The 25,353-nt window shown below is 37.6% G+C and overlaps 1 protein-coding gene across 2 annotated transcripts; it reads left to right on the top strand.

Moving 5' to 3' along the window:
- Positions 1-461: 461 nt before the first annotated feature.
- LOC126354733 (uncharacterized) lies at positions 462-25,353 on the top strand. Of its 2 annotated transcripts, none has more exons than XM_050004598.1 (2): positions 462-584; positions 22,674-25,353. In XM_050004598.1, the coding sequence occupies exon 2, from the start codon at positions 22,702-22,704 to the stop codon at positions 23,410-23,412; it is 711 nt and encodes a 236-aa protein (XP_049860555.1). In that variant the 5' UTR covers positions 462-584; positions 22,674-22,701; the 3' UTR covers positions 23,413-25,353. The 2 variants fall into 2 exon arrangements, with proteins under 2 accessions (XP_049860555.1, XP_049860556.1); XM_050004599.1 differs by having other exon boundaries at positions 486-550.

Below are 25,353 nucleotides of genomic sequence, written 5' to 3'. Positions count from 1 at the left end.
TAATCCATCTTATAACACTGATTAAACTTGGTGTAGACACCACTATGTGAGTTCGCTGACAAAAAACGGTAAGTCAGCGGATCAGTAAATTGCTGTAAGAAATATTTATTAACAGTCTAAAAATGTTAGACTGTGCTGTAGAGAACGATACAGATAACCATCGCTGTTCAGATCCGTCCAGATAAAATTACCCATTTCAGCACTAAGTTCCAGAAAAGTTCAATGAACAATTTTTATAAAAAAATAGAAATAATAACTATAAAAGGAGTAATGCTAAAACAAATCGTAACAACCAAACACTATTGCAACTTACAAGTTTATTAGTTGTACTTGTAATTCTGTTATCTTGTTTTGTAATTAATGGCGCATCTTCGTAGCCAGTATGAATTTTAACGTAATACTTCGGACTTCCTCAAAGCTATCGTTCCATTATCGTTCACTGTAAAGAAGATAAATAATATCACAGATTTTCTAATCTAAGAGTTAATCGTTATAAACAAAAGATTAGTGACAACTGAAGATCGGCGATTGTCACAAAGGATTAGAAGAGGTGAATATTATGCAATCATCAAATTAAAATTGCGGTAAGCAGCTGCACAACAAACTACATATTAAATTTATTTTGGCTCATTGTATAGATTACCACAGCCTACCGAAGGCCCATAGTATGGGCACCGGTGTCTGTCAGATAACAGATACTATATGTTGCCTTCAAAACTAAACAGACTGGATTGCTAGTGCGCTTTAGGAACAGAACCACATCTCAGTAATCTGAGATAGTTGCCTTGCATTTCGTGCGAGAATGACGTGTAAGGTAACAGAAATAGATCCCACTATTTTCTCTGTGTAATTTTCAAAGCGAAAGAGAGCTTGCATTTTTAATGAGCTGATATAATCGCACTTTCACTTGTTAAACAGAAAACAATGGTTCCTTTGGAAAGGCTTCGGCTGATTTCTGCCCCTAATCGAAGCTCATTCTCCCTACCTAATTACGTGATCGACGACGCTAATCCTAATCTTTCTTTTATGATTTATCCGTAAAAAAAGAAAGAAAATATCCTCTACAGTGAGCGTGGCGCCCTATACACCAGTTCGATACGTATTTTTTCTTTTCAGACTCAAAATGCTAGTTAGTGCGTTGGTCGTTGCATTATCTTGTCCAGTACATTTGATACTATGTGCACACCTAATCTACGTGTATGGATTTCCTGGTTCTGAACCGGAAGTCGGAGACTTTGGCCCGCTGGTATTTTGTGTAAGATCACAGCTACCCTTAGCTATATAAGAGTTTTGTGCAGTAGCGTTGTAGATAGCCATTTTCGCAAGGTGTGGTTAATTGAACTGGCAGCTTATTTACATCCACCATAACCATTATTGGTTTTGATCAGCCGACACGTTCTTTCACTGGCCTGTACTATAACGCATAATTTACAATTATTTAATGTAAATGCCAGTAACTAGGACAAACAAAAGACAACGCTCAAATTCTTAATTTTAGTCTGGAAACAAAGTAGAATGATTGTCCTAGAATGTTTGCTGGCAGTCAGTTGCGCAAGTTGCCTTGTCATGGTGTAGATCCCAACTTCTCTAGCACGGTGAGTGACTCTCGCTTAGTGGTGGATGTTTCACTGCCAGGTTGGGCCACGTCATAAGGTTCTGCTTAGGCCACCTGTGGCCTCATGGTAGTCAGCATGCTAGAGCCTTTTGATTTAACAACAAAAGGCGGGTCAGCATTGGTTGTTGAAGTAGAAATCTTTATTTCTGTTGCAAATCGATTTCAGTCACTGCATGACCATCATCAGCGCTAGTATTAAAGACCACAGGACTCATAAATACCAGCAGTAAAGTTGCAATATCTGCACACATCAGTGAAAAGCACTTGTCAGACAGGAGCTGCTTTTGTTTTTAAATCTGGCGTGGCAGTCACAGTGCACACAACTGCTTATGGAGTCCTCATCCAGAAAACTCTTGTTGTATGTTTATTTATTCATTCATGTCTAGACAAATCTCTGGTAGAGTGTGACAGCCCCCTCCTCCAACAACCCTCTAAAATCTTGGTCATTGTGATAGTCTGACTTAGCCCGATGTCTAGACCATTTGGAAGGTGATAATTTGGTCGAGGGTTGGCGAAGTCAATGAACATGATTGTGAAACAAAGGTTGTGGCAACTGAGTGGTCCGTAGCGTAATCTGATAACTACATTATTGCCATATTTAACGTATTTTGTCCCTTTTGTGCACATTTGCTATAAAAATTAAAACTCCAAAGTAAAGTCAGAAAGACTATGATAAATTAGATACTGGTACTGGCCAAGGCTCCAACGAGTATATTGATTCACACTATGCACATACATCATATATCAACTATGAAAAATAGGTGTCTACCATCCACAAATAACGTTTACAAACGTTTCTTTGAATGGATGTGCAAAATGTAAAGATGAAAGTAACTTTCTAATGATGTGTCACTGCCAAATGACACAGCTCTATGAAACGTGGATCAAACATAGAACTGCTACAATGTAGTAAAGAAGGCAACAAAAGGAACATAGAACTGCTACAATGTAGTACAGAAGGCAACAAAAGGACTAGTAGTGGTATGTAGTGAGACAAACAGAAATGGCACTTTTATGCAAAGACAGTAATTACATTTAAGTCATCACAATTTATGATGGTCCTCTGGACTCTACAAAATGTGGGACATGCTCTTCATAGAAAGTGTGATCACCACAAATGGAAACACGCACTCTGCAGTATGCTTCCATGGTGGTCACAAGTTAGATAAGGATTTTTATGGCGGGGCATTCCATTCCACTACCAACTAGCTGATAACTGCTGGATGGTCACTTGTTCATGTGGCCATGCTGTAGTACATCTCCCCAATGCATCCCACATTCCCTCAGTGGGATTTGAGTTTGGTAACTGGGGAGGCCAGAACATTCACCGAATATCCTCTCATTCCAACAGCTGCTCAACCTGTGAAGTTCAAAGTAGTCATGCATTGTCATCCAAAAAATGAAGTCAGCGCCACAAGAACCCCTGAAAAGATGCATATGGGGAAGGAGTACAGTGTCACAGTAACATTGGCCAGTGAATGTACCGTTTAAAAGATTTAGAGGTCAGTAAGCCCATGCAACATTATACATCCCACACCATAACACCTGGACCAGTAAGACAGTCATGTTAAATTATGATCCTGGGTGCATTACATGCTCTCATACCCCGTGTACATAATGCACCAAGGAACATTGTCGAACATGATTGTTTTGGTTATCCATGTGTTTTTGTGTGGGAAATCATAACACTGCATGGGCATACTGACATCCAAATCTCTAAACACAGTACAGTTGCCAGTCAACATTACTGTGAAACTGTAATCCTTCCCCACATGTGTCTTTTCATTTTTATGGATGATAGTACATGACTGCTTTGAATTGCACAGTTGTTTCTCATGGAATGAAAGTAAACACCTATATTTGTTGAATCTAATTATAAGAAACAATGCAAAAAACCTGGCTTACTAAAGGAATAAAAATATCTTGTAACCACAAAAGGGAACTGTATCTAACAACAAGAAAGAGTAATGACCTAGAAACAGCCAAACATTATAAAAACTACTGTGCTACATTAAGAAAGGTTATTAAAAGTCCAGAAGTATGTCTGAGATTAATACCTCTGATAACAAAATCAAAACAATTTGGAATATTATTACAATGGAGACAGGGCAACCAAGAGTACAGGATGACGGCATCACCATCAAAGTGAATTGAAACTTGATAAACAGCAAGCAGGAAGTCAAAAACATTTTGAATAATCATTTTTTAAATGTTGTAAAGAAAATAGGATCTAAATGTTCATTAGAAGAAGCAAGGCAGTTAATGGAAGAGGCCTTACCCACACCATTTGATACAATTGAAATTCCACCCACCTCTCCTTCTGAAATTAGGAAGATGATAAACTCTCTCAAGAATAAAAGCTCACATGGAATTGATGGCATTTCCAGCAGGATAATATAAGCTTGTTCCCAAGAAATAAGTGGGATTCTTAGCCACATATGCAATAGCTCTCTGAAGCAGGGTATGTTCCCAGATAGACTGAAGTGTGCCATTGTTAAACCACTGCATAAAAAAGGGGATACGTCTGATGTCAACAACTACCGCCCAATCTCTCTTTTGACTGCCTTATCGAAAATTCTTGAAAAAGTAATGTATTGTAGAGTAGCTTCACACCTTGGTAAAAATAAAGTTTTAACAAAATGTCAGTTTGGTTTCCAGAGGGGTTTCTTCAATGGAAAATGCTATGTATACTTTCACTAATGAAATGTTAAATGCTCTGAATAACCAGAAGTTCCCCGTTGGGAATTTTTGTGATCTATCAAAGGCTTTTGATTGTGTAAATCATGGAATACTTCTAGATAAGCTCAAGTACTGTGGTATGAATGGGACAGTGCTCAAATGGTTTAAATCATACCTAACTGGAAGAGTGCAGAAAGTTGAAATAAAAAGTCCACATAATATGCAAAAAACTGGTGATTTCTCAAACTGGGGAACAATCAAGAATGGGGTTCCGCAAGGTTTGGTCTTGGGTTTTCTGCTGTTCTTAATATATATTAATGACTTGCCATTCTATATTTACGGAGATAAAAAGCTGGTACTTTTTGCCGATAATACAAGTATAGCTATCACGCCCAACAGACAAGAATTAACTGGTGAAATTGTAAACGATGTTTTTCAGAAAATCATTAAGTGGTTCTCTGCAAATGGACTCTCATTAAACTTTGACAAAACACAGTATATACAGCTCCACACAGTAAATGGAATGACACCATTAATAAATTTTGACTTCAATCAGAAATTGGTAGCTAAGATAGAATATTCAAAATTTCTAGGTGCATGCATTGATGAGGGATTGAACTGGAAAAAACACACTGAGGATCTGCTGAAACGTTTGAGTTCAGCTACTTATGCTATTAGGGTCATTGTAAATTTTGGAGATATACATCTGAGTAAGCCTGCCGGAGTAGCCATGCGGTACTAGGCGCTACATTCTGGAACCGCGAGACTGCTACGGTCGCAGGTTCGAATCCTGCCTCGGGCATTGATGTGTGTGATGTTCTTAGGTTAGTTAGGTTTAAGTAGTTCTAAGTTCAAGGGGACTGATGACCTCAGAAGTTGAGTCCCATAGTGCTCATAGCCATTTGAACCATTTGAACATCTGAGTAAATTAGCTTACCATGCCTATTTTCATTCTCTGCTTTTGTATGGCATCATATTCTGGGGTAACTCATCATTAAGTAAAAGAGTATTCATTGCACAAAAGCATGTAATCAGAATAATTGCTGGAGCTCATCCAAGATCACCCTGCAGACACCTATTTAAAGAGCTAGAGATCTTCACTGGTGCCTCACAATATATATATTCACTTATGAAATTGGTTATTAACAATCCAAATGAATTCAAAAGTAGTAGCAGTGTACATGGCTACAACACTAGGAGAAAGGATGATCTTCACTACTCAAGATTACATCTAGCTTTGGCTCAGAAGGGGGTAAATTATGCTGCCACAAAAGTCTTTGGTCACTTACCTTTGCATCAAAAGTCTGACATATAGCATTTAAAAGGAAATTTAAAGAATTTTTAATGGCAACTCCTTCTACTCATTAGATGAATTTTTGGATATATTAAGTGGGTAATTTCCCCAACCCCCACAAAAAAGGAAAAATTATTGAGTGTCATGTAATATTTAGTGTAATGTAATGTTTGTATAGACACCTTTTATTAACCTGACATGTTCCACATCATTACGAAGTGTCATATTCATGATCCATGGAACAAGTACTAATCTAATCTAATCTGGACTGGCCTACCCATTCTCCCAGCTTAGATCCCATTAAGACATATTGCAGCATGTCTGCATACACCAACAACCATCCAGCAGCTGTCACCCATGCTGGTGGAGGAATGGAAAGTGCTACCACAATAAGTTCTTACCAACCTTGTTGCAGCTATGGGAACATATTGCAGAGCATGCACTGCCATTTGTGGTGATCACCCACCTTTTGTAATACCCAGGAGAGCACCATAAATCATGGTGACTTCAGTATAATTATTGTCTTTGAATAAAAGTATGATTTCTGTTTGTCTCTGTGCATATTTCTTTCAGTTACCTTCTATACTATACTGCAAAGCAGTTCTTTCTAAATGTGGTCCTAATTTCATTGAGGTGTGTTGATTACTTCCATACTATGGATTGTAGAGTGGAATGACAGATCCCTTAATCGGGTAGGTAGGTTAGAAAAATAGGAAAGGGAAGTGGATAGGTTAAAGTTAGATATAATGAGAATTAGTGAAGTTTGGTGGCAGGAGGAACAAGACTTCTTGTCAGGTGAATACAGGGTTATAAATACAAAATCAAATAGGGGTAATGCAGGAGTTTTTATAATGAATAAAAAAATATGAGTACGAGTAAGCTACTATGAACAGCATAGTGAACACATTATTGTAGCCAAGATAAACACAAAGCCCATGTCTACCACAGTAGTACAAGTTTATATGCCTACTAGCTCCACAGATGATGAAGAGATTGAAGAAATGTGTGATGAGATAAAAGAAATTATTCAGACAGTGAAGAGGGAGATGAAAATTTAATTGTCATAGGGGAGTTGAATTCGATAGTAGGAAAAGGAAGAGAAAGAAAAGTAGTTGGTGAATATGGAATAGGGACAAGGAATGAAAGAGGAAGCCGCCTGGTAGAATTTTGCACAGAGTATAAGTTAATCATAGCTAACACTTGGTTCAAGAATAATGAAGGAAGGTTGTATACATGGAAGAAGCCTGGAGATACTAGAAGGTATCAGATAGATTACATAACAGTAAGACAGAGATTCAGGAACCAGGTTTTAAATTGTAAGATAATTCCAGGGGCAGATATGGACACTGACCATAATCTATTGGTTATGAACTGTAGATTAAAACAGAAGATCTGCAAAAAAAGTGGGAATTTAAGGAGATGTGGACATGGATAAACTGAAAGAGAGGTTTTAGAGAGGTTCTGAGAGATTATTAGGGAACAATTGACAAGAATGGGGGAAACAATTACAGTAGAAGAAGAATGGGTTGCTGTGAGAGATGAAATAGTGCAAGCAGCAGAGGATCAAGTAGCTAAAAAAATGAGGGCTAGTAGAAATCCTTGGGTAACAGAAGAGATATTGAATTAAATTGATGAAAGGAGAAAATATAAAAATTCAGTAAATGCAGCAGGCAAAAAGGAATACAAACGTCTCAAAAATGAGATCAACAGGAAGTGCAAAATGGTTAAGCAGGGATGGCTGGAGGTCAAATGTAAGGATGTAGAGGCACATATCACTAGGGTAAGACAGATACTGCCCACAGGAAAATTAAAGAGACCTTTGAAGAAAAGAGAACCAATTTTATGAATATAAAGAGTTCACATGGATACCCAGTTATAACCAAAGAGGGGAAAGCAGAAAGGTGGAAGGAGTATATAGAGGGCCTATACAAGGGCGATCTACTTGAGGTCAATATTATGGAAATGGAAGAGGACATAGATGAAGATGAAATGGGAGATATGATACTGCATGAAGAGTTTGACAGAAACTGAAAGACCTATGTGGAAACAAGGGCTCAGGAGTAGACAAAATTCCATTAGTACTACTGATAGCCTTGGGAGAGCCATCCCTGACAAAACTCTACCATCTGGTGAGCAAGATGTATGAAACAGGCGAAATACCCTCAGACTTCAAGAAGAATATAATAATTTCAATTCCAAAGAAAGCAGGCATTGGCAGGTGTGTAAATTACCGAACTATAAGTCACGGCTGCAAAATACTAACATGAATTCTTTACAGACGAATGGAAGATCACTTTGGATTCTGTAGAAATATTGGAACACGTGAGGCAATACTGACCCTATGACTTAACTTAAAAGATAGACTGAGGAAAGGCAAACCTATGTTTCTAGCATTTGTAGACTTAGAGAAAGCTTTTGACAATGTTAACTGGAATACTGTCTTTAAAATTCTGAAGGTGGCAGGAATCAAATACAGGGAGCGAAAGGCTATTGACAGTTTGTGCAGAAACCAGGTGGCAGTTATAAGAGTTGAGGGGCATGAAAGGGAAGTGGTGGTGGGGAAGGGAGTGAGACAGGGTTGTAGCCTATCGCCCATGTTATTCAATCTGTATATTGAGCAAGCACTAAAGAAAACAAAAGAAAAATTAGGAATATAAATTAAAATCCATGAAGAAGAAATAAAAACTTTGAGGTTTGCTGATGACATTGTAATTCTGTCAGAGACAGCAAAGGACCTGGCAGAGCAGTTGAATGGAATGGACAATGTCTTGAAAGGTGGGTATAAGATGAACATCAACAAAAGCAAAATGGGGATAATGGAATGTAGTCAAATAAAATCAGGATATGTTGAAGGAATTAAATTAGGAAATAAGATATTTAAAGTAGTAGGTGAGTTTTGTTATTTGGGGAGCAAAATAACTGATGGCTATTTAAGTATGGAGGATATAAAATGTAGACTGCATATGGCAAGGGTCATTCCATGTCAAGTCACCCAGGCCTTGACACCAACCAGGTCAGATTTTGATGAAACTTGGTATAATTACTTCTTTTATCATCCTGAAAGCACTTGTAAATTTTTTTTGCTCAATCTCTTATAGTTTTTTTAATAAATTTTTAAGGTTTTTAGATTTGGCATTGTTTCAGCAGTCGGAAATCGTAACTTATCTGTGTCCCCACAACTAAAAAAATTTGTATATTAAAGAATACTGAAGATATCAGTATGAAATTTTGGAATACGTTTGTGTATTATATCTAAATGTTAAAAAAAATTACCATAAAGATATATTAAAATCTTTCAAATGAAAAAATTTACAAGGTCCCCCCCCCCCCCCCCCCCAACGGATGTTTAGTTTTACAAAAACTGCAATATCTAGAGTCTCAGACCTGATAGAAAGCTCAAATTTGTTTTAAAATACTCTTAATTGTATAGGCTATTAGATAAAAGAAAAATTATTAATGTTTATTATAAAATGTTTAATAGTTATCTAATTTTCAAAATAATATTAATTATATTTAAAAAATGAAAAGTACCAAGTGACCTAGACAGCGAAGATAAGTTTTTGTCTTCTTGGAGTAACAATGTATGCTTGGATTTTGTTTTGTTAATCCTGTGTTTTGAAGTAAAAAATTATTACAGTGTTAAATAGTGCTTGGATAATATTTTATTAAGTTTATTCAAACTTTCAGTAAGTACTGTTACTTAGTTTACAGAGATTCTTTTCCAATATCCTATAAATGTAACCAGAACAGTAATCAGACCAAAAGTAAAATCAGTATGTCAGATATTCAAACCTGTAGCGTAGGGTTATTTAAAAAATCTGACTGTTTCCAAACAACCTACACACCTTCAAAAAAGTTACAACCGGTATCTGAAGTGAGTGAGGAAGAAAAAGATTTGATCCACTTACGACCTGGAATTAATCTGTGTGAATTTAAGAATATATGTTCACACCACAGCTACTATTTTTTAAATGTTTTTGAAAAGTATCAAACAACATGTATAGACCCACTAAAAAAACACAAAAAGCCCATCAAAAAATCATTGAGAAGTGTAGGCTTGGATCTTTCTAAACAATTACTGACAAAAAATATTAGCATAAGACCTGGACAAAAGCTTTGCTCAACATCCCGTAACTTTTGTGAGGAAAAATTAAGATTTGAAGTCATTGAAAGTGAAACAGATGATGAAGTCATGGTTGAATTAGAATCATTGGAATCCAGAAATGAATCCCTTGTACAAACAAACATTGCTCTTGATAATGTAGGTTTAACACTGATAAAGCTTCATGGCTTGTCAGAACAAAGTAAAGGGTCTTATTTTAAAAGGAAGAAGCGCGTATTGAAAAGACTGCGAAAAAGGCGGTTTCAAAAGCATTAAGATATGATGCACCAAGTTCTGCTGATGATGAAGAAGATACAAGTGTGTTTGAGAAAGCAAAGGATTTTGCTGTAATGATTTCTCTTATGAAAGAGAAGATTTCATCTGTTGGGAGGTCTAGAAAAATCCAGATTCTGACCTTGGTTCCAGATTCTTGGAGTCGAAATAAAGTGATGAAAGAATTTAATTTAAGTGAGTACATGGTGCAACAAGCTAGAAAGCTAAAATCTGAAAAGGGTATTTTGGAAACTCCTGGTCCAAAAAAGGTAAAACTCTTTCTGAAAATACAGTAAGACTTGTAACAGATTTTTATGAAAAGGATGAAAGTTCCAGAGTGCTACCTGGAACAAAAGACAAAGTAAGTGTTCAAAAAAATGTGTACATGCAAAAAAGACTCATTTTGTGTAACTTGAGAGAACTCTATTATTCTTTCAAATGGGAGAATCCCAAGGTAGAAGTAAGATTTTCAAAATTTTGTTTCTTGAGACCTAAATGGTGTATCCTTGCTGGTGCTGCAGGCACACACACTGTATGTGTATGCAGTATCCACCAGAATGTTAAACTATTACTGGATGCTGTGAAAATTGAAGAATCTTATAAAGACCTAAGTAAGATGCTTGTATGCAACACGGAAAACCAAAACTGCATGCTACATCATTGCGACAGGTGTCCTGCAAATACTGCACTATCTGAGTACTTAAGTGAAAAACTAAGTGAAGATTATGATTTAGAAGAAGAAGTTGTAATCAGTCAGTGGGTTAACACAGACAGGGCAGAAATGATCAAACAGTCTATCAGTGTTGAAGATTACATTTCTTTATTGGTTAGGTCATTGGAAAAGCTCACCCCGCACTCGTTTATAGCAAAATCCCAATCAACAGCCTTTAAAAGATTGAAAGAATACCCACCACCCAAAACAGCAATTATTGTGATGGATTTCAGTGAAAATTATTCCTTTGTTATACAAACTTATCACTGGAATAGAGGTGGTTGTACTCTACACCCAGTTGGAGTTTTTCTAAGAAATGAGGAAAACAATATTTTTGTTTGCAACCACTGTTTTGTTAGTGATGACCAAGAACATGACACTAGTTTTGTTAACTTTGTACAAAACGAAATTACAAAGTGGCTGTCATTACTTCGTACTGACATTGATTCAGTTCACTACTTTACAGATGGTTGTGCTGGGCAGTACAAAAATAGAAACAGTTTTAAAAATTTGACTGAACACTTGAGAGACTTTAATTTGAAGGCCCAACACACTTTTTTTTTTTTGCAACAGGTCATGGGAAGTCAATTTGTGATGGCCTAGGAGGAACTATTAAAAGAATTTTAAGGAAAGCCAGTCTACAGCTTTCAGACAAAGAACAAATAATGACAGCAATCGATGTGTACAAGTTTTGTGAAAAAAATATTGAAAACATTCATTTTCACTTTATTGACAAAAAAGAAGCTGATTTGCTATGGTTAAAACTAGAAAAACGTTTTTCAGCAACCCGAACCATTCCTGTAACAAGAAGTTTTCATAACTTCAAACCACTTCCAACAAACAACCTTGAAATTAGAAGGGCTACAGATAGTGTGAAACCCTCCTTAGTCTTTTCTTTCCATTCTTCTTCTGATTGGGTGTGTGTTGAACCATCCATAAATAGCTATGTGGCTGCAATTTATGATGATAGCTGGTACTTTGGACTGGTAAAAACAATATTCAATGATAAAGAAGATGTAGAAATTCTATTTCTACATTCTTCAGGACCAGCTGCATCATTTTATAGGCCTGAAAGAGAAGATTCTTGCATAGTGCCTTTGGAGCACATAGTCTGTGTAGTAGACGCACCTCAATCAAGCAGCACTGGAAGAATGTATTACTTCAAGAAAGACTGTATCAAAAGAACTGAAAGCTCTTGGATGAAGTGGAAAAACAGTTTGAATCAGCATTAATGTTTATTAAAAAGACAAAATTACTCAAAAAATTAAATGTTTCAAGCAATCAGTTGGGTTATACATAAGTGACGCAAGTACACTATCTTTGTACATAATTCTAATGTAATCTACTATAATTAATAAACATGTTAAAAGGCTATCATTATTTTTGTTTTATCAAGTAGCATATATGTTTAAGAGTAAATTAAAACAAATTTGAGCATTCTATCAGGTCTGAGACTCTAGATATTGCAATTCTTATAAAACAAAACATCCGTTTAAAAAAAAAAAAAAAAAAGAAAAAATACATATATTTTTTTCATAGAAAATATTAATATATTTTAATAGTATCATTTTTATCTTCAAATATGTATAATAAATAAACTTGCTGCAAAAATTTATGATGTTATCTAAAAGAGTTTTTAAGATAAGCAAATTTTAAAGTTTTGAATACAATTTAAATTTACCATTTCCGAACGTTCGCAAAATACCAAACATAAAAACTTTAAAAATTTATTTAAAAAACTATAAGAGATACAGCAAAAAAAATTTGCAGGTGTTGTCAGGATGGTATTAGAACCATTTGAGCCAAATTTCATGAAACTCTAAGGAGGTGGGTATAAAATTTATTTTTTATTGGGTGATTTGATATGGAATGACCCGCAAGAAAAGCATCTCTGAAGAAGTGTCAGGAAGTCTTTTCTGAAGGTATTTGTATGGAGTGTAGCCATGTATGGAAGTGAAACATGGATGTTAATAGTTTAGACAAGAAGAGAATAGAAGCTTTCAGAATTTGGTGCTACAGAACAATGCTGAATATCAGATGGGTACATCATGTAACTAATGAGGAGGTACTGAATAGAATTTGTGAGAAGATGTGGCACAACTTGATTAGAAGAAGGGATTGACTGGTAGGGCATGTTCTGGGCATCAAGGGATCACCAATTTAGTTTTGTAAGGCAGTATAGAGGGTAGAAATCATAGAGGGTGACTAGGAGATGAATACACTAAGCAGGTTCAGAAGGATGTAGGTTGCAGTAGGTACTTGGAGATGAAGAAGCTTGCACAGGATAGAGTAGCTGCATCAAACCAGTCTCTGGTCTGAAGACCACAACAACAACACATAAGAAATCCATGATATATACACTATAGCACAACTACATAAGCTGGTAAAGCAAAACTCTAGGAACAGGAAGAACATGATTCCAGCAACAGAAATGAAGCGTGAGACTGCTCTGATAATACACTGGGTTAGATCCAATGGGGATGGGTGTAAAACTATATAGGGTAATTCAGCTAAGCTGTTACCTCAGATTTTTCCAGAACGCTAAAATATTATAAATCTGTTTTCACATATATTTATGATTATTTATTTATTACTTAAAACCTGCAGTCTTGTTAGTGTAATATAAACTAATTTTACAGTTATTAATAAAACACATTCATAGCATCATAATTCAGAGCTGAATAAATTTTCTACAGCTAGAATAATCCAACTTAAGAGACCATCACCTACAGTAAATATACTGTTTTATATAGGCCTAGGAGCTATGACCTGGTATTCCTGGAGCAACTGGTGCAGCATTCCTACTCAGTTATTCAAGAAAATCTAAGTATAATTACTCACAACAACTATACACCATATTATTACAATGATTTACTCTGTCCAGTGTTACTGAGTTCTCTGGACATGCTTCTGACATGAAATAGCTTCCTTTCTTTGAGTGTGAGATGACTACTGTGTCATTAGGAAAGATTTCTTGGTATCACATCAGTGGCTACACAACCTCAAAGCACTTGATGCTGTGCCAACACCGAACACTACAACCCACTGGACACATCTGCGGCCATTTCTCATGAAATGTCATAGGACTACATGGCACTCCTCGGCCCACTGTTTGAATGGTTCCCTTTGCTGATCTACAGAGCATTTTATGTCATTGCATTGCTCTTTTATAGCATGCACATTGGTCTACTCTTCCCGATAATAAATTACAGGACATAAAACCTCTTCCCTGTGCTTGGACCACCTCCTCCTCCTGGCCTCGTCGTCGGGAGGAGGTAATTTTAACTAGACTCAGGATAGGCCACTGCCTTTTCAGCCATCGACATCTTTTTATTGGCGATCCTCCCCCACTTTGTCCCCCCCTGCTCTCAACCATGGACGGTGAAACACCTTTACTTCAGAGCACCTATTTTAATCCACTACGTGCCTTTTACAGTTGTCACCTGATATCTCTTCCCTATTAGCAGATGACATGCCCTCAGCCGATTGTGTCCTTGAATTTAACAGTGTCAGTGAGATGACATCAGTCATTTGAAGCTCTATTTTGGGGAATACTCCCCCCCCCCCCCCTCCCCGCCCTTCAGTAGTAGTTTTCTAAGATTTCCTTCCATTTGAGTTCCCCTCCTTCTTGAGTTTTACTTCCATTAACTTTTGGGTTTTTCCCTTCCTGAAGCCTGAAACTTCTCCTGTAGGTACAATCACAATATTTGTCATCTGTTAGTAGGTTTTTGGTCTCTGATCTTCTGTAGGCTCTTGAAAACTTCCATAATTGATAAGGCCACATTTTGATGCTGTCATAACTCCTAGTGATGTTTCTCCATCAGCAGAACTTGCTGTTCTGTAACTTCTAATGACTGCTACGACTTCACTTTGTAGCTCAAGTGCTCTTGTATTTTGATATCCATGTTGTGAAACAAATACTAACAAAGAGATAGAGGGGCTGGCCAGTACTTACCTCAGCTCAGTGCAGCCGATAGATACACCTCAAAGCTCTTGATGCTGTCCCAACACCGAATACTACAGCCCACTGGACACATCTGTCTTTTCAGCCATCGACATCTTTTAAGTGGCGATCCTCCCTCACTTTGTCCCCCCTGCTCTCAACCATAGATGGTGAAACACCTTTCCTTCAGAGCACCTATTTTAATCCACTACATGCCTGTTTACAGCTGTTGCCTGATATCTCTCCCCTATTAGCAGATGACATGCGCTCAGCCGATTGCGTCCTTGAGTTTAACAGTGTCAGTGAGATGACATCAGTCATTTGAAGCTCTATTTTGGGGATGTTGACCTTCCTGGATGTTGACCTTCATCTTGTTGAAGCTCACATCCACACCTCTGTCCATATCAAACCCACAAACAAACAACAGTACCTTCACTTTGATAGCTGCCATCCATTCGACATCAAACACTCCCTTCCCTACAGCCTAGGTATTCGTGGCAAACGTATCTGCTCCAGTGACGAATCCCTCAACAATTACATCAATAACCTGACCAGTGCTTTCCTCTCCTGCAACTATCCTGCAGACCTTGTCCACAAACAGATCTCCCGAGCAATACATTCCTCCCCGTCCAACAACAATGTTCCACCCTCAGACCACACAGAAGCATCCCCCTTGTCACCCAATATTATCCTGGCCTTGAATACATCAATAAATTACTCCGCCAGGGATATGACTTTCTCAAGTCAATCCCTGAAATGAGATCATCCCTTGACAAAATTCTCCCCACACCACCCAGAGTTGCCTTTCGTCGCCCCCCCTAACCTCCGTAACATCCTTGTTAAACCCTAAAATATTCCCAGACTACCTTCTCTACCCAGCGGTTCCTACCCCTGTAACCGACCCCACTGCAAAACACGCCCCATGCGTCCCCCCACAGCCACTTACTCCAGCCCCGCTACTGGCAAAACATACACAATTCAAGGCAGGGCCACGTGTGAAACTATACATGTCATTTATCAGCCGACATGCCTGCACTGCACAACCTTTTACATTGGTATGACAACTAAACTGGCTGAGCGCATGAACGTACGCAGACGAACTGTCCGCCTAGGAGATGTCCAATACCCAATAGCGGAGCATGCCCTCCAGCATAATTCTAGGGACCTAGGAACCTGCCACACCGTATGTGCCATTTGGCTTCTCCCACCCAACACCAGTCCCTCTGAACTGCGGAGATGGGAACTTGCACTCCAACACATCCTTTCATCCTGCCATCCCCCTGGACTGAGCCTACGTTAAACAACCTCACTCCCATTTACTCTTCAGTCTTCTCTTTCCCTTTCCTCTTTAGCCATTCATGCATCTTTTCATCCTACATCTTTATACTATATACCTCTTTACTTCTGTATGCATCCTCTTTGGTTTGAAGCTGGCACAGTACTTACAGTAGAATATCTTTGGCTTCCCTCTGACAACCATGCCTCCATCCTTGCTACCTCCCTGTTTTCCTTTCCCTGTTGCTTCATAACCTGGGTTGTGAGTAACTAAATCCACTTTCCCTTCTTCCCTTTCTTTCCTGTCTCTCCTCCCTGATGAAGGAACATTTATTCTGAAAGCTAGGAACGTAAATTTTCGGTTGTTTTTTGTTTCTGTGTATCTATCGGCTGTACTGAGCTAAGTACTGGCCAGCCCCTCTATCTCTTTGTTAGTATTTGTTTCACATTTTTATATGAGAATTTTCATTAATTATTTAGATATCCATGTTGTTTAATTTTGGATGTATTAATCACCAGAATATCATGCAGCTGCCTTCCACCATAGGCACCAGGGAATATCCCATGCACCCACCATGCTGCGCTTTCTGTGTCCTAATTATGTTTCCATTGGAAAGCATCCATTCTTTTATTTATGTTTTGCTGATGATATACTGTGTAACTGCCTCCTGTTTATTTTACAGTTTCTTTTTGGTACTCATACTATTTATTTGACAATCAAATGTGTAAAAAAAAGGAGTAGTGATTACTTCCAGACACACAGACAGCTATTGAATTCTACCATGTGCCTGAATTAAACTACACACTGCATCATATGCCTAAGGAATTTATATTGAATGATAGTACTGGAATGATAAAAAGTCATAAATTGAAACACAGTTTATTAATGCATGAGGCAAGTAAATGGTCCCCAGTCTCTCTACAGTATACATTCCATCTAATTCTAACAAAAAGCTTCCACTTGAAAATTTCATCCAGAAAAACTGTCTCATGAACTCACAATAAAATTGATTCTGGTATCCAATTATGCCAACAGTCACCTTAACAGTATTCAAACTTCCAGATGGCATCAATGGCAGTCACTTACATAATATTCTGTAGTCTATTTTTCCGCTTATAAAGTTCAATGCTTCGCCTGTAAAGTGACAAAACTTCTTCCACATTTACAGAAAGACTACCTCTTTTCAGAAGACTACCTGTTTTCAACCCATTTCTGAAAATCTTAAATCAAATAAATGTTTCTTCAATAACATAAACTTTCTCCAGTACTGGACCCACATCCTGACTGTCACCATCAACCACTGCCTCTCTCCTGTCTGCCCAAGTGTGTGCCGTTTGAGAGGGGACGTATCTCCTGTTGGCATGAAAGTCTTTCTTCTGAAACCTTATAGAAGGTCTGTGATATAGCAGTCACCCTAAGTAGGTGGTTGTGATTGATCATTAGTAACAGCATTAGCAATGCTACCTTTCACCCTCACCCTTCTTTTCTTTGCAAAACTGTAACTTTTTGCAAAGTAATAAAACTCAAATCACCAGAAAATCAAGTCCCTGTTGTTAGACCTCCATTCATGGCTGTAAACCTGTACAGTGTTTTGAGCAATGCAATCACACTAACTCATTCCGCTCCAGATTTGGACGCATACAGTAAATAACTTTTAAGTGGATTACTTTCATGTAAGCAAACAGCAAGTCACTACTAAACTATTTTAATCATCCGTCAGGAGCATTCAGCATGTTACTGTTTTAAGTAAGTCTAGGCAGATACTTCTGATACTCAAGGAAAAAATATTCTAAAAGTTCATATGCAGATCACACAGACATTAAAGTATGAAATGTTAATGAATCTTACAAAAATCCTTATTACATCACTCATAATGTAAATGTACCATCATTGGTATGAATATAGGCAAAGTACACAAGAAATAGCTGGACCAAGTTTGATATTTCCAGATTTTAGACCAATTCCTCCTGAAATGAAACACTTATATAGAAATTTTTACTCCACATTTTTAACAGTTATGAGATTTACCCCTTTAAGAATCCCTTTCTTCAACCAAACATCGAATGCTCTATGCAGAACAGGCAGAGAACTCAGTCAATTATAAACATAAAAAATGCATGGCATTTAAACATTCACTCAACCCTTTTTTGTTGCCCATTCATTAAATGACACAACAAAAAAGTACTCATTTGAAGCAGGACATTACAAAATATTAAGAAAAAAATGATAAAATTTGATTTTTTGTTTTAAAAGTTTGCTGAAAGACAACACACATCCGTCGTAAGTAATACTGTGCAGTCTGAATAGGGCCTCTCCAGTCGACCGCTCTGCTGAGAGCCTCACCAGCTGTCCTAGTGTAATGACATAGTTCTCCACTGCTGCCAGCTTTAGACTGCTCTCTGGCCATGCATTTTAGATTGACAGTGATCCTAGTCAGCAGTTAGCCATGTCCTTCTCAATATGTATGTATTTTTTCCAATGCAGCTTTGTTGACTGCGTATCACAGACTGTCTTGGCATTCATCAACACAGACGTAACAATTTCTGCATGGTCTCAACATCAATTCTCATTACCCATCTCACTTAGCACACATAAAAGAAACCAAAACAGACATAAGTATCATAATATTGTTACATTACATCCTACATTGTTATCTGTACCATGTACTACCGTTTCATTGTCATGTAGCCAAGACATTGCTTCATGAATTTTAATACTTGATTGGTTCGATGGTTTGGGGAAGGAGACCAGACAGCGTGGTCATTGGTCTCATCGGATTAGGAAGGATGGGGAAGGAAGTCGGCCGTGCCCTTTCAGAGAAACCATCCCGGCATTTGCCTGGAGTGATTTAGGGAAATCACGGAAAACCTAAATCAGGATGGCTGGACGCGGTATTGAACCGTCGTCCTTCCGAATGCGAGTCCAGTGTCTAACCACTGCGTCACCTCGCTTGGTTTTAATACTAGAGTTCAGTATCATTGTGGTGAGTGTTCATAACTCAAATCTCTAAAACAGCACTTTAATTATTATCACTGTTGGTACTTCAGTAGTCTGTTCTGTTATTCCTGCCAACATTATCTCTTGTACCCCCATTTTTTACAGATTTCATCTTTACTTGTGGCCTTGGGTACATGTAACAGAATAGTTTGTGTGGTCTGATCTTTTCCTATACAGTGGCCCTTTAATCTTGCCAGGGACCTTCAAGACAGATCTTCATATTAGAACCACATGTTGCACAGTTTAACTTTCTCATCAGCTCCTACTGCTTCAGTACCATGTTGATAATTTTTTCTTTATTATTTATTGCAACTTCTTTTGGATTGGTTAGTATTCTGAAATCTTCTCAAATTTATCTCAAACTTCTTCTCTTCTATCTTCACTTCACATACTCTGGCAAAGTTACCGTTTCTGATCATAGTGAGTTTTCCAAGTAAACTGGATGATATCATTTGTTTCTTTGCATTATTTATTTCTGTGGCTTCATAAGTAAAATTCAAACTCAGTTCATGCTCTGACATTAAGTTAGTACCAATAATCATTGACTCACAAGGCTGCAGAACTGCTGTTATTGCATCAGTATTATGTTTTGGCTTTCCCACTTCACATTCCATTTATATTTGCTTATTAATAGCCTTACTTTCTTCCCATATTCTGTTTATGTTCTGTTGGCTTCTTGCGAATGTTCTTTATAATACAACCCGTCTTTAATGCAATCATGTGCGTGTGTTCTGACCAATAGTTTGTCAAAAAAGCTGCCTCAAATTCAGCATAAGTCATTCTTCCTTTAACTCTGCTGCATTCCCCAGTTATATGAGATTAGGAATGTACGACATATTTTCAGCATTGGTCCACACTGATGGTGATATACCTTTAAAAGTCCCAATAAATGCAAAGGAATGGAAATCTCCCTTAGCCCTCAAATGCAGTAACTGTGGGCTTTGTAGAAAGCATGATTTTTTTCATTCACCACCACTTATAGCAGCGCTGCACAGTTGTGGCAGGCAGACACATTCAGCCATTCTTGTAGGTATTTATTCTTCATGTCACTTAAAGACTTGTGATCTTAGTACCCATCTCCTCTCCGGTACTTTCGACGTCATGAATATGTTCCTCATGTTCCTATCTTGTTTTATTTACTTCTGTTACATAATGTGACATGTTTATTATCTTGTTAATCTTTAAAATCGTGAGATTTTGCTTAATTTCGCTAACAGCATGATTCTGACTTTCTATAATCTCTTGCTGCATTTATTAACTACCTCTTCTTGATGTTGAATAAGAACTTGTGATTCTTCTTTGTCCTGCTCATCTATTTTATCCCACATTTCTTTAAATGGTTTATTAGACATTTTTGACTTTCTTTGATTTTATTAGGAAATGGAAGTTGGCTTGTCTGCATTTCTTGCAGCTACCCATTTGTACATTTTACATTTCTTCTAATTCTAACATCAAAATCTTCTATTAGCTAGATTAGCTTGACTCTGGATGAGTAACTGCATCATGTTAGAATCATTTCCTGTCACTGGATTGTCTGTCTGTTGGCTAGTCTTTGGTAACGGTGTGGAGGAAATTTGATCTGTAACATCTAGAGTACTGTTTGTACCAAAACCCCATATCTTCAATCCACCGTCACTTATTTCCATGTGTCCACAACTATAAATACACTGAAGCACCAAAGAAACTGTTATAGGCATGCACATTCAAATACAGAAATATGTAAACAGGTGGAATACAGTGCTGTGGTCGGCAATGCCTATATAAGACAACAAGTGCCTGGAACAGTTGTTAGATCCGTTAGTGATGCTACAATGGCAGGTTATCAATATTTAAGTGAGTTTGAACACGGTGTTATAGTCGGCACACAAGCAGTGGGATGCAGTACCTCTGAGGTAGTGACGCAGTGGGGAGTTTCCTGTACAATCATTTCATGAGTTTACTGGGAATCTCAGGGATCTGGTAAAACATCAGATCTCCAACATCACTGCAGCTGGAAAAAGATCCTGCATGGATGGGACCAACAATGACTGAAGAGAATCATTTAGTCTGATACGAGTGCAACCCTTCCACAAATCGCTGCAGATTTCAATGCTGGGCCATCAGTAAATGTGAGCATATGAACCATTCAGTGAAACATCATCAATATTGGCTTTCGGAGCTGAAGGCTCACTCATTTACTCTTGATGACTGCATGACACAAAACTTTACGCATCACCTGGGCCCGTCAATGCTGACTGTGGACTGCTGATGACTGGAAACATGTTGCCTGGTCACATGAGTCTTGTTTCATATTATATCAAGCAGATGGATGTGTACAGGTATGGAGACAGCCTCATGAATCCATGGACCCTGCATGTCAGCAGGGGACTGTTCAAGCTGGTGGAGGTTCTGTAAAGATGTGGGGCGTGTGCAGTTGGAGTGATATGGGACTCCTGATACATCTAAATATGACTCTGGCAGATGACATGTAAGTGAGCATCCTGTCTATGCACTCATGTCCATTGCACATTCTTATGCACTTGGGCAATTCCAGCAGGACAATGCGACACCCTGCAAGTCCAAAATTGTTACAGAGTGGCTCCAGGAACATTATTCTGGGTTTAATCACTTCGTCTGGCCTCCAAACTTCCCAGACATGAACATTATTGAGCATATCTGGGATGCCTAGCACTTCTCCATGCTCACAGTGGCCCTACACGATATTAGGCAGGCGTACCAGTTTGTTTGGATCTTCAGTGCGGGTCTGTGCGCACCATATTAACCATCTTGTCTTTTTCATGCACCTTGGATTTGTTACTATGTGGCACACAGAACATCCTAACAAGGCCCAGTTAAGTATCCCACCTAACATTGTTTTTTATAATTCCAGTGCATATTCACACTATTAATTGTGCATAGCATCAGTTTAGTGCTATGCAATGCTACCGGTATGCCCCTTGCCCCTATATGTGTGGCATTTTCTATTGTCTGCCTGGGTGATGATCTGGCTATTGTTGTGCAGTACTGCAGATGTGATCCAATAGTGGTGGCCACTCACATTTGTAACTTTCAATGCTCCATTCATAAATTTACAAAATGTCTTCCGTTTCCTCTTTTACAGCACTTCTCAAAATCTTAAAACGAACAAATAATTCTTCACAACATAAATTTTCTCCATCACTGGAGCTGCACCCCAACTGTCACCATCTGCTGCTCAACCAGTTGCCTCTCCCATATCTGCCCAAATGTGTGCAATCTAACAGGTGACTTCCCAGCTGTGAGCATGAAACTGATCCTTCTGGAGCCTTCTAGAAGGGCAACAATGTAGTAGAAGGTTGTTATTGATTATTAGTGAAGGTATGGAAAACACTGCCCTGACAATTGGCAAGTAAAGTCTTGTATTTCTGTTAGATTACCTCTGTGCAATCAATGACAAGCTCTTATATACACGTATATTGTACTTTTATATTTGTTCAGGGGTGCTTTGGCAGGTGAAGTACTAATAGTGCCCATCCTCCTCAGCAATATTCCTCTCTTGATGCAACGTATTTTGAAGAAATCTGAGCTGTTTCTGCAGTTTTGTCTCTGCTTAGCAAATAATAAGAACACTGCTTTCATTGGATGCAAGCAGTTGATGCTTATATGATGGTATTACATCTTTCTGAGCATGTAACATGTCAGTGTTTCATTGTACCATCAACCATTTTGAACTGAATTTTACTTAATTTGATTGCTGTATGTCTATTACATTTCATTTTTGTTATACTATGGGTTTTTGTTATACTATGGGTTTTATGTTTCAGATTTTTGTTGTACACAACGGACAGAAATATGGCTGAAGAAATTCTGACTTCATTAAGGAGAACGAATTCAGAAAATTTTGGTGCCGGAGAAGGACACCATGAATTGACTGATGCATCTGTTAAGTATGATGTTCCCGAAGATTTTGAGCTAACTAAAGCTGAATCTATCAAAGACAAAAATACAACATCAAGATGGGCAAGTTTGACAAGAATCTTCCGTCTGGGGCTTGCTGCTGCTGGTCATGGAGCAGACTTGCCAGACATTTCATCTTCACAGGTGGAGCAGCTTACTACACACAGTAAGAGAGGCTCACTCGGGAAATTCTTTAGGCACGGGTTTGGGCACAGTGTACCAGCTACATTGAACGAATCAGACATAAACTCACCAGCTGATTTGAAAGATGATGTTCAACTTCAGAATAAGAGAGGATCTTTGGCTAGGTTTTTCAAACAATCCAGGCCTGTAGATTTGGAAGGAAATCATATAAAGGGATCAGAAGATCATGAAGTATGTGGAGAAAGAAGAGAAACAAGAAAGCAACAACTGGGAAAAATTTGGAAGCAAAGGTTTGGTGGAGACAGAAGAAAATCTGGCACGGAAGACATTTTACCCAATACTGAGCCTCTGTACAACACTGGCCCATCAGTGTCAAATCATGAACAGAAAAGAATGTCATTGGGAAAAATGTTTAGGCTTAAACAAAATAGCAGTACTTCTAAAGAAGTCAGTCATACCTAAATACTAAAATTTCTGTAATCATTAATTACCCCAAGGAATTTAGACAGTCAGTTCAGACTGCACTCTTTTGACAGCTGTGTTTATCATCATCTCCAGATTCTTATAGTGAAACAGGTCGTTTTCACAGTTTTTGCTATCACAGTGTAATACAGCTTCGTGGTAGGTACTGGAACATAATAAAATTTTACAAAAGACATTTGTTAAAAATGTTCTGCCTTCAAGCTATTGTTTGAACCTTATGGAGATCAGGAAGCAAGAACATGTATGATTAGATGACATTAATGGAGCTTCACATGAGAAAGAGAAAATTATCTATATAACTAATACTTCTACACAATTTGCTTCAGAAATAAACTTTTGTACTATATTATACATTTCATAATAATCTATCTTAGTAATATCATTTTAAATTTCACTGAACTTTTTTTTTTTTTCTAGGTGAAAATTGAGATCTTTAAACTGCTTAGCAAAATACATGATTATCAGAACATGGTATCTTGTTGTGCTAAATGTAACCTTATGCACACTGTGCACTTCTTAATTTTATACCTAGGTATTTGCAATGTAAGTTGAAGTACACAAAGCATTCGTTATTGTTTCATTTACTTAGCCTAAGGTACAAGTAAATAGCGAAACAGACATGTGAAGTAATACTGAATAACTAATGAAAACTTACAATTACAAACATTTGTTGTATTTTTAAGGAATCTCACATGAAACTGACCGCATTACCATAACACATGTATTGTGAACAGCAGAATCACTTGGAATGAGAGTGGGCACTTTTAATGCTCAGTGAATTTATTTGTCAACTAAGTTAGCTGTATGTGTATATTGTTCTTAAATATAATTACAGCAACATAAAAAAGACATAGAATGGATTAGGAAATCATGTGCAGACAGGTAATTATATCATGATACTGAGATTATAGAATGAAAGTGGAAATAAGGATTTTATAGATGTGATGAAACATAAAACTCAATAAATGAAAACTCAAAAAGCAAGTATCTTTCAGTAAAACACGAATAGAGGCAAAAATCGGAGTATAAATTGGTTTAAATAAAGTACATACTTCTAGAGATCTAATTGTTGATTATTTGTGGTTGGCCGTTGGGAATGAGTGATTCTAGGTGCTTCAGTCTGGAACCACGCGACCACTACGGTCGCAGGTTCGAATGCTGCCCCAGGCACGGATGTGTGTGATGTCCTTAGGTTCGTTAGGTTTAAGTAGTTAGTTAAGTTCTAGAGGACTGATGACCTCAGATGTTAAGTCCCATAGTGCTCAGAGCCATTTGAACCATTTGATTATTTGTGTGTTGTTCAGGTAAGGGCAACACCACAACTGATTGTGTAATGTGATAATGTGTATACAAAAATGACATATTCTTAACATAAATAATTAAGGATTACAACACAGCAGAGAGTATGCAGTGTTCTCCTTGGTTGTAGATTACTGTTTTGTTCACAAGCTAGAATTTCAGACTATTAATTCGCTCATCTTTTCGTTTCTTGACGAGAAAATTTGGCAGTTGTCACTGGAGTCATGAATAGAGCAACGTATCCAGTTTCAAAAATAAATATGGCACTTCTCAGATTAACGTGACGTATATTTGTACTCTCAGATACAATGACTCTCCATATTAACGACTCTTTATAAGAAACACTACAATAATTTCTCAGTCTTCACGTAAATGTTGATATGACAACTTGAGATACAACAATAAAATGCTAAAATTTACGTGACAGATATCAAGAGTCTATATAGTCTCAGTTTTCTTTTATTCAGTGGTACACTCTTCTTCTTTGAGCTGGGATGCTGCAGCACAGAGTAACTGCTATGCCAGCCAGTACCACAATGTGTGGTAAGACAGCCATTGTCATCCCATGTTAAACATGTACTTTGTCCATCTGTACCAGTTTACATACACAAACAAAAAAAA

This window comes from Schistocerca gregaria, chromosome 3, assembly GCF_023897955.1.
Source record: "Schistocerca gregaria isolate iqSchGreg1 chromosome 3, iqSchGreg1.2, whole genome shotgun sequence".
NCBI classification, from domain to species: Eukaryota; Metazoa; Arthropoda; class Insecta; order Orthoptera; family Acrididae; genus Schistocerca; species Schistocerca gregaria.
Note: the sequence above shows the minus strand (reverse complement) of the source record. Positions and strands in the feature narration are given on the sequence as shown.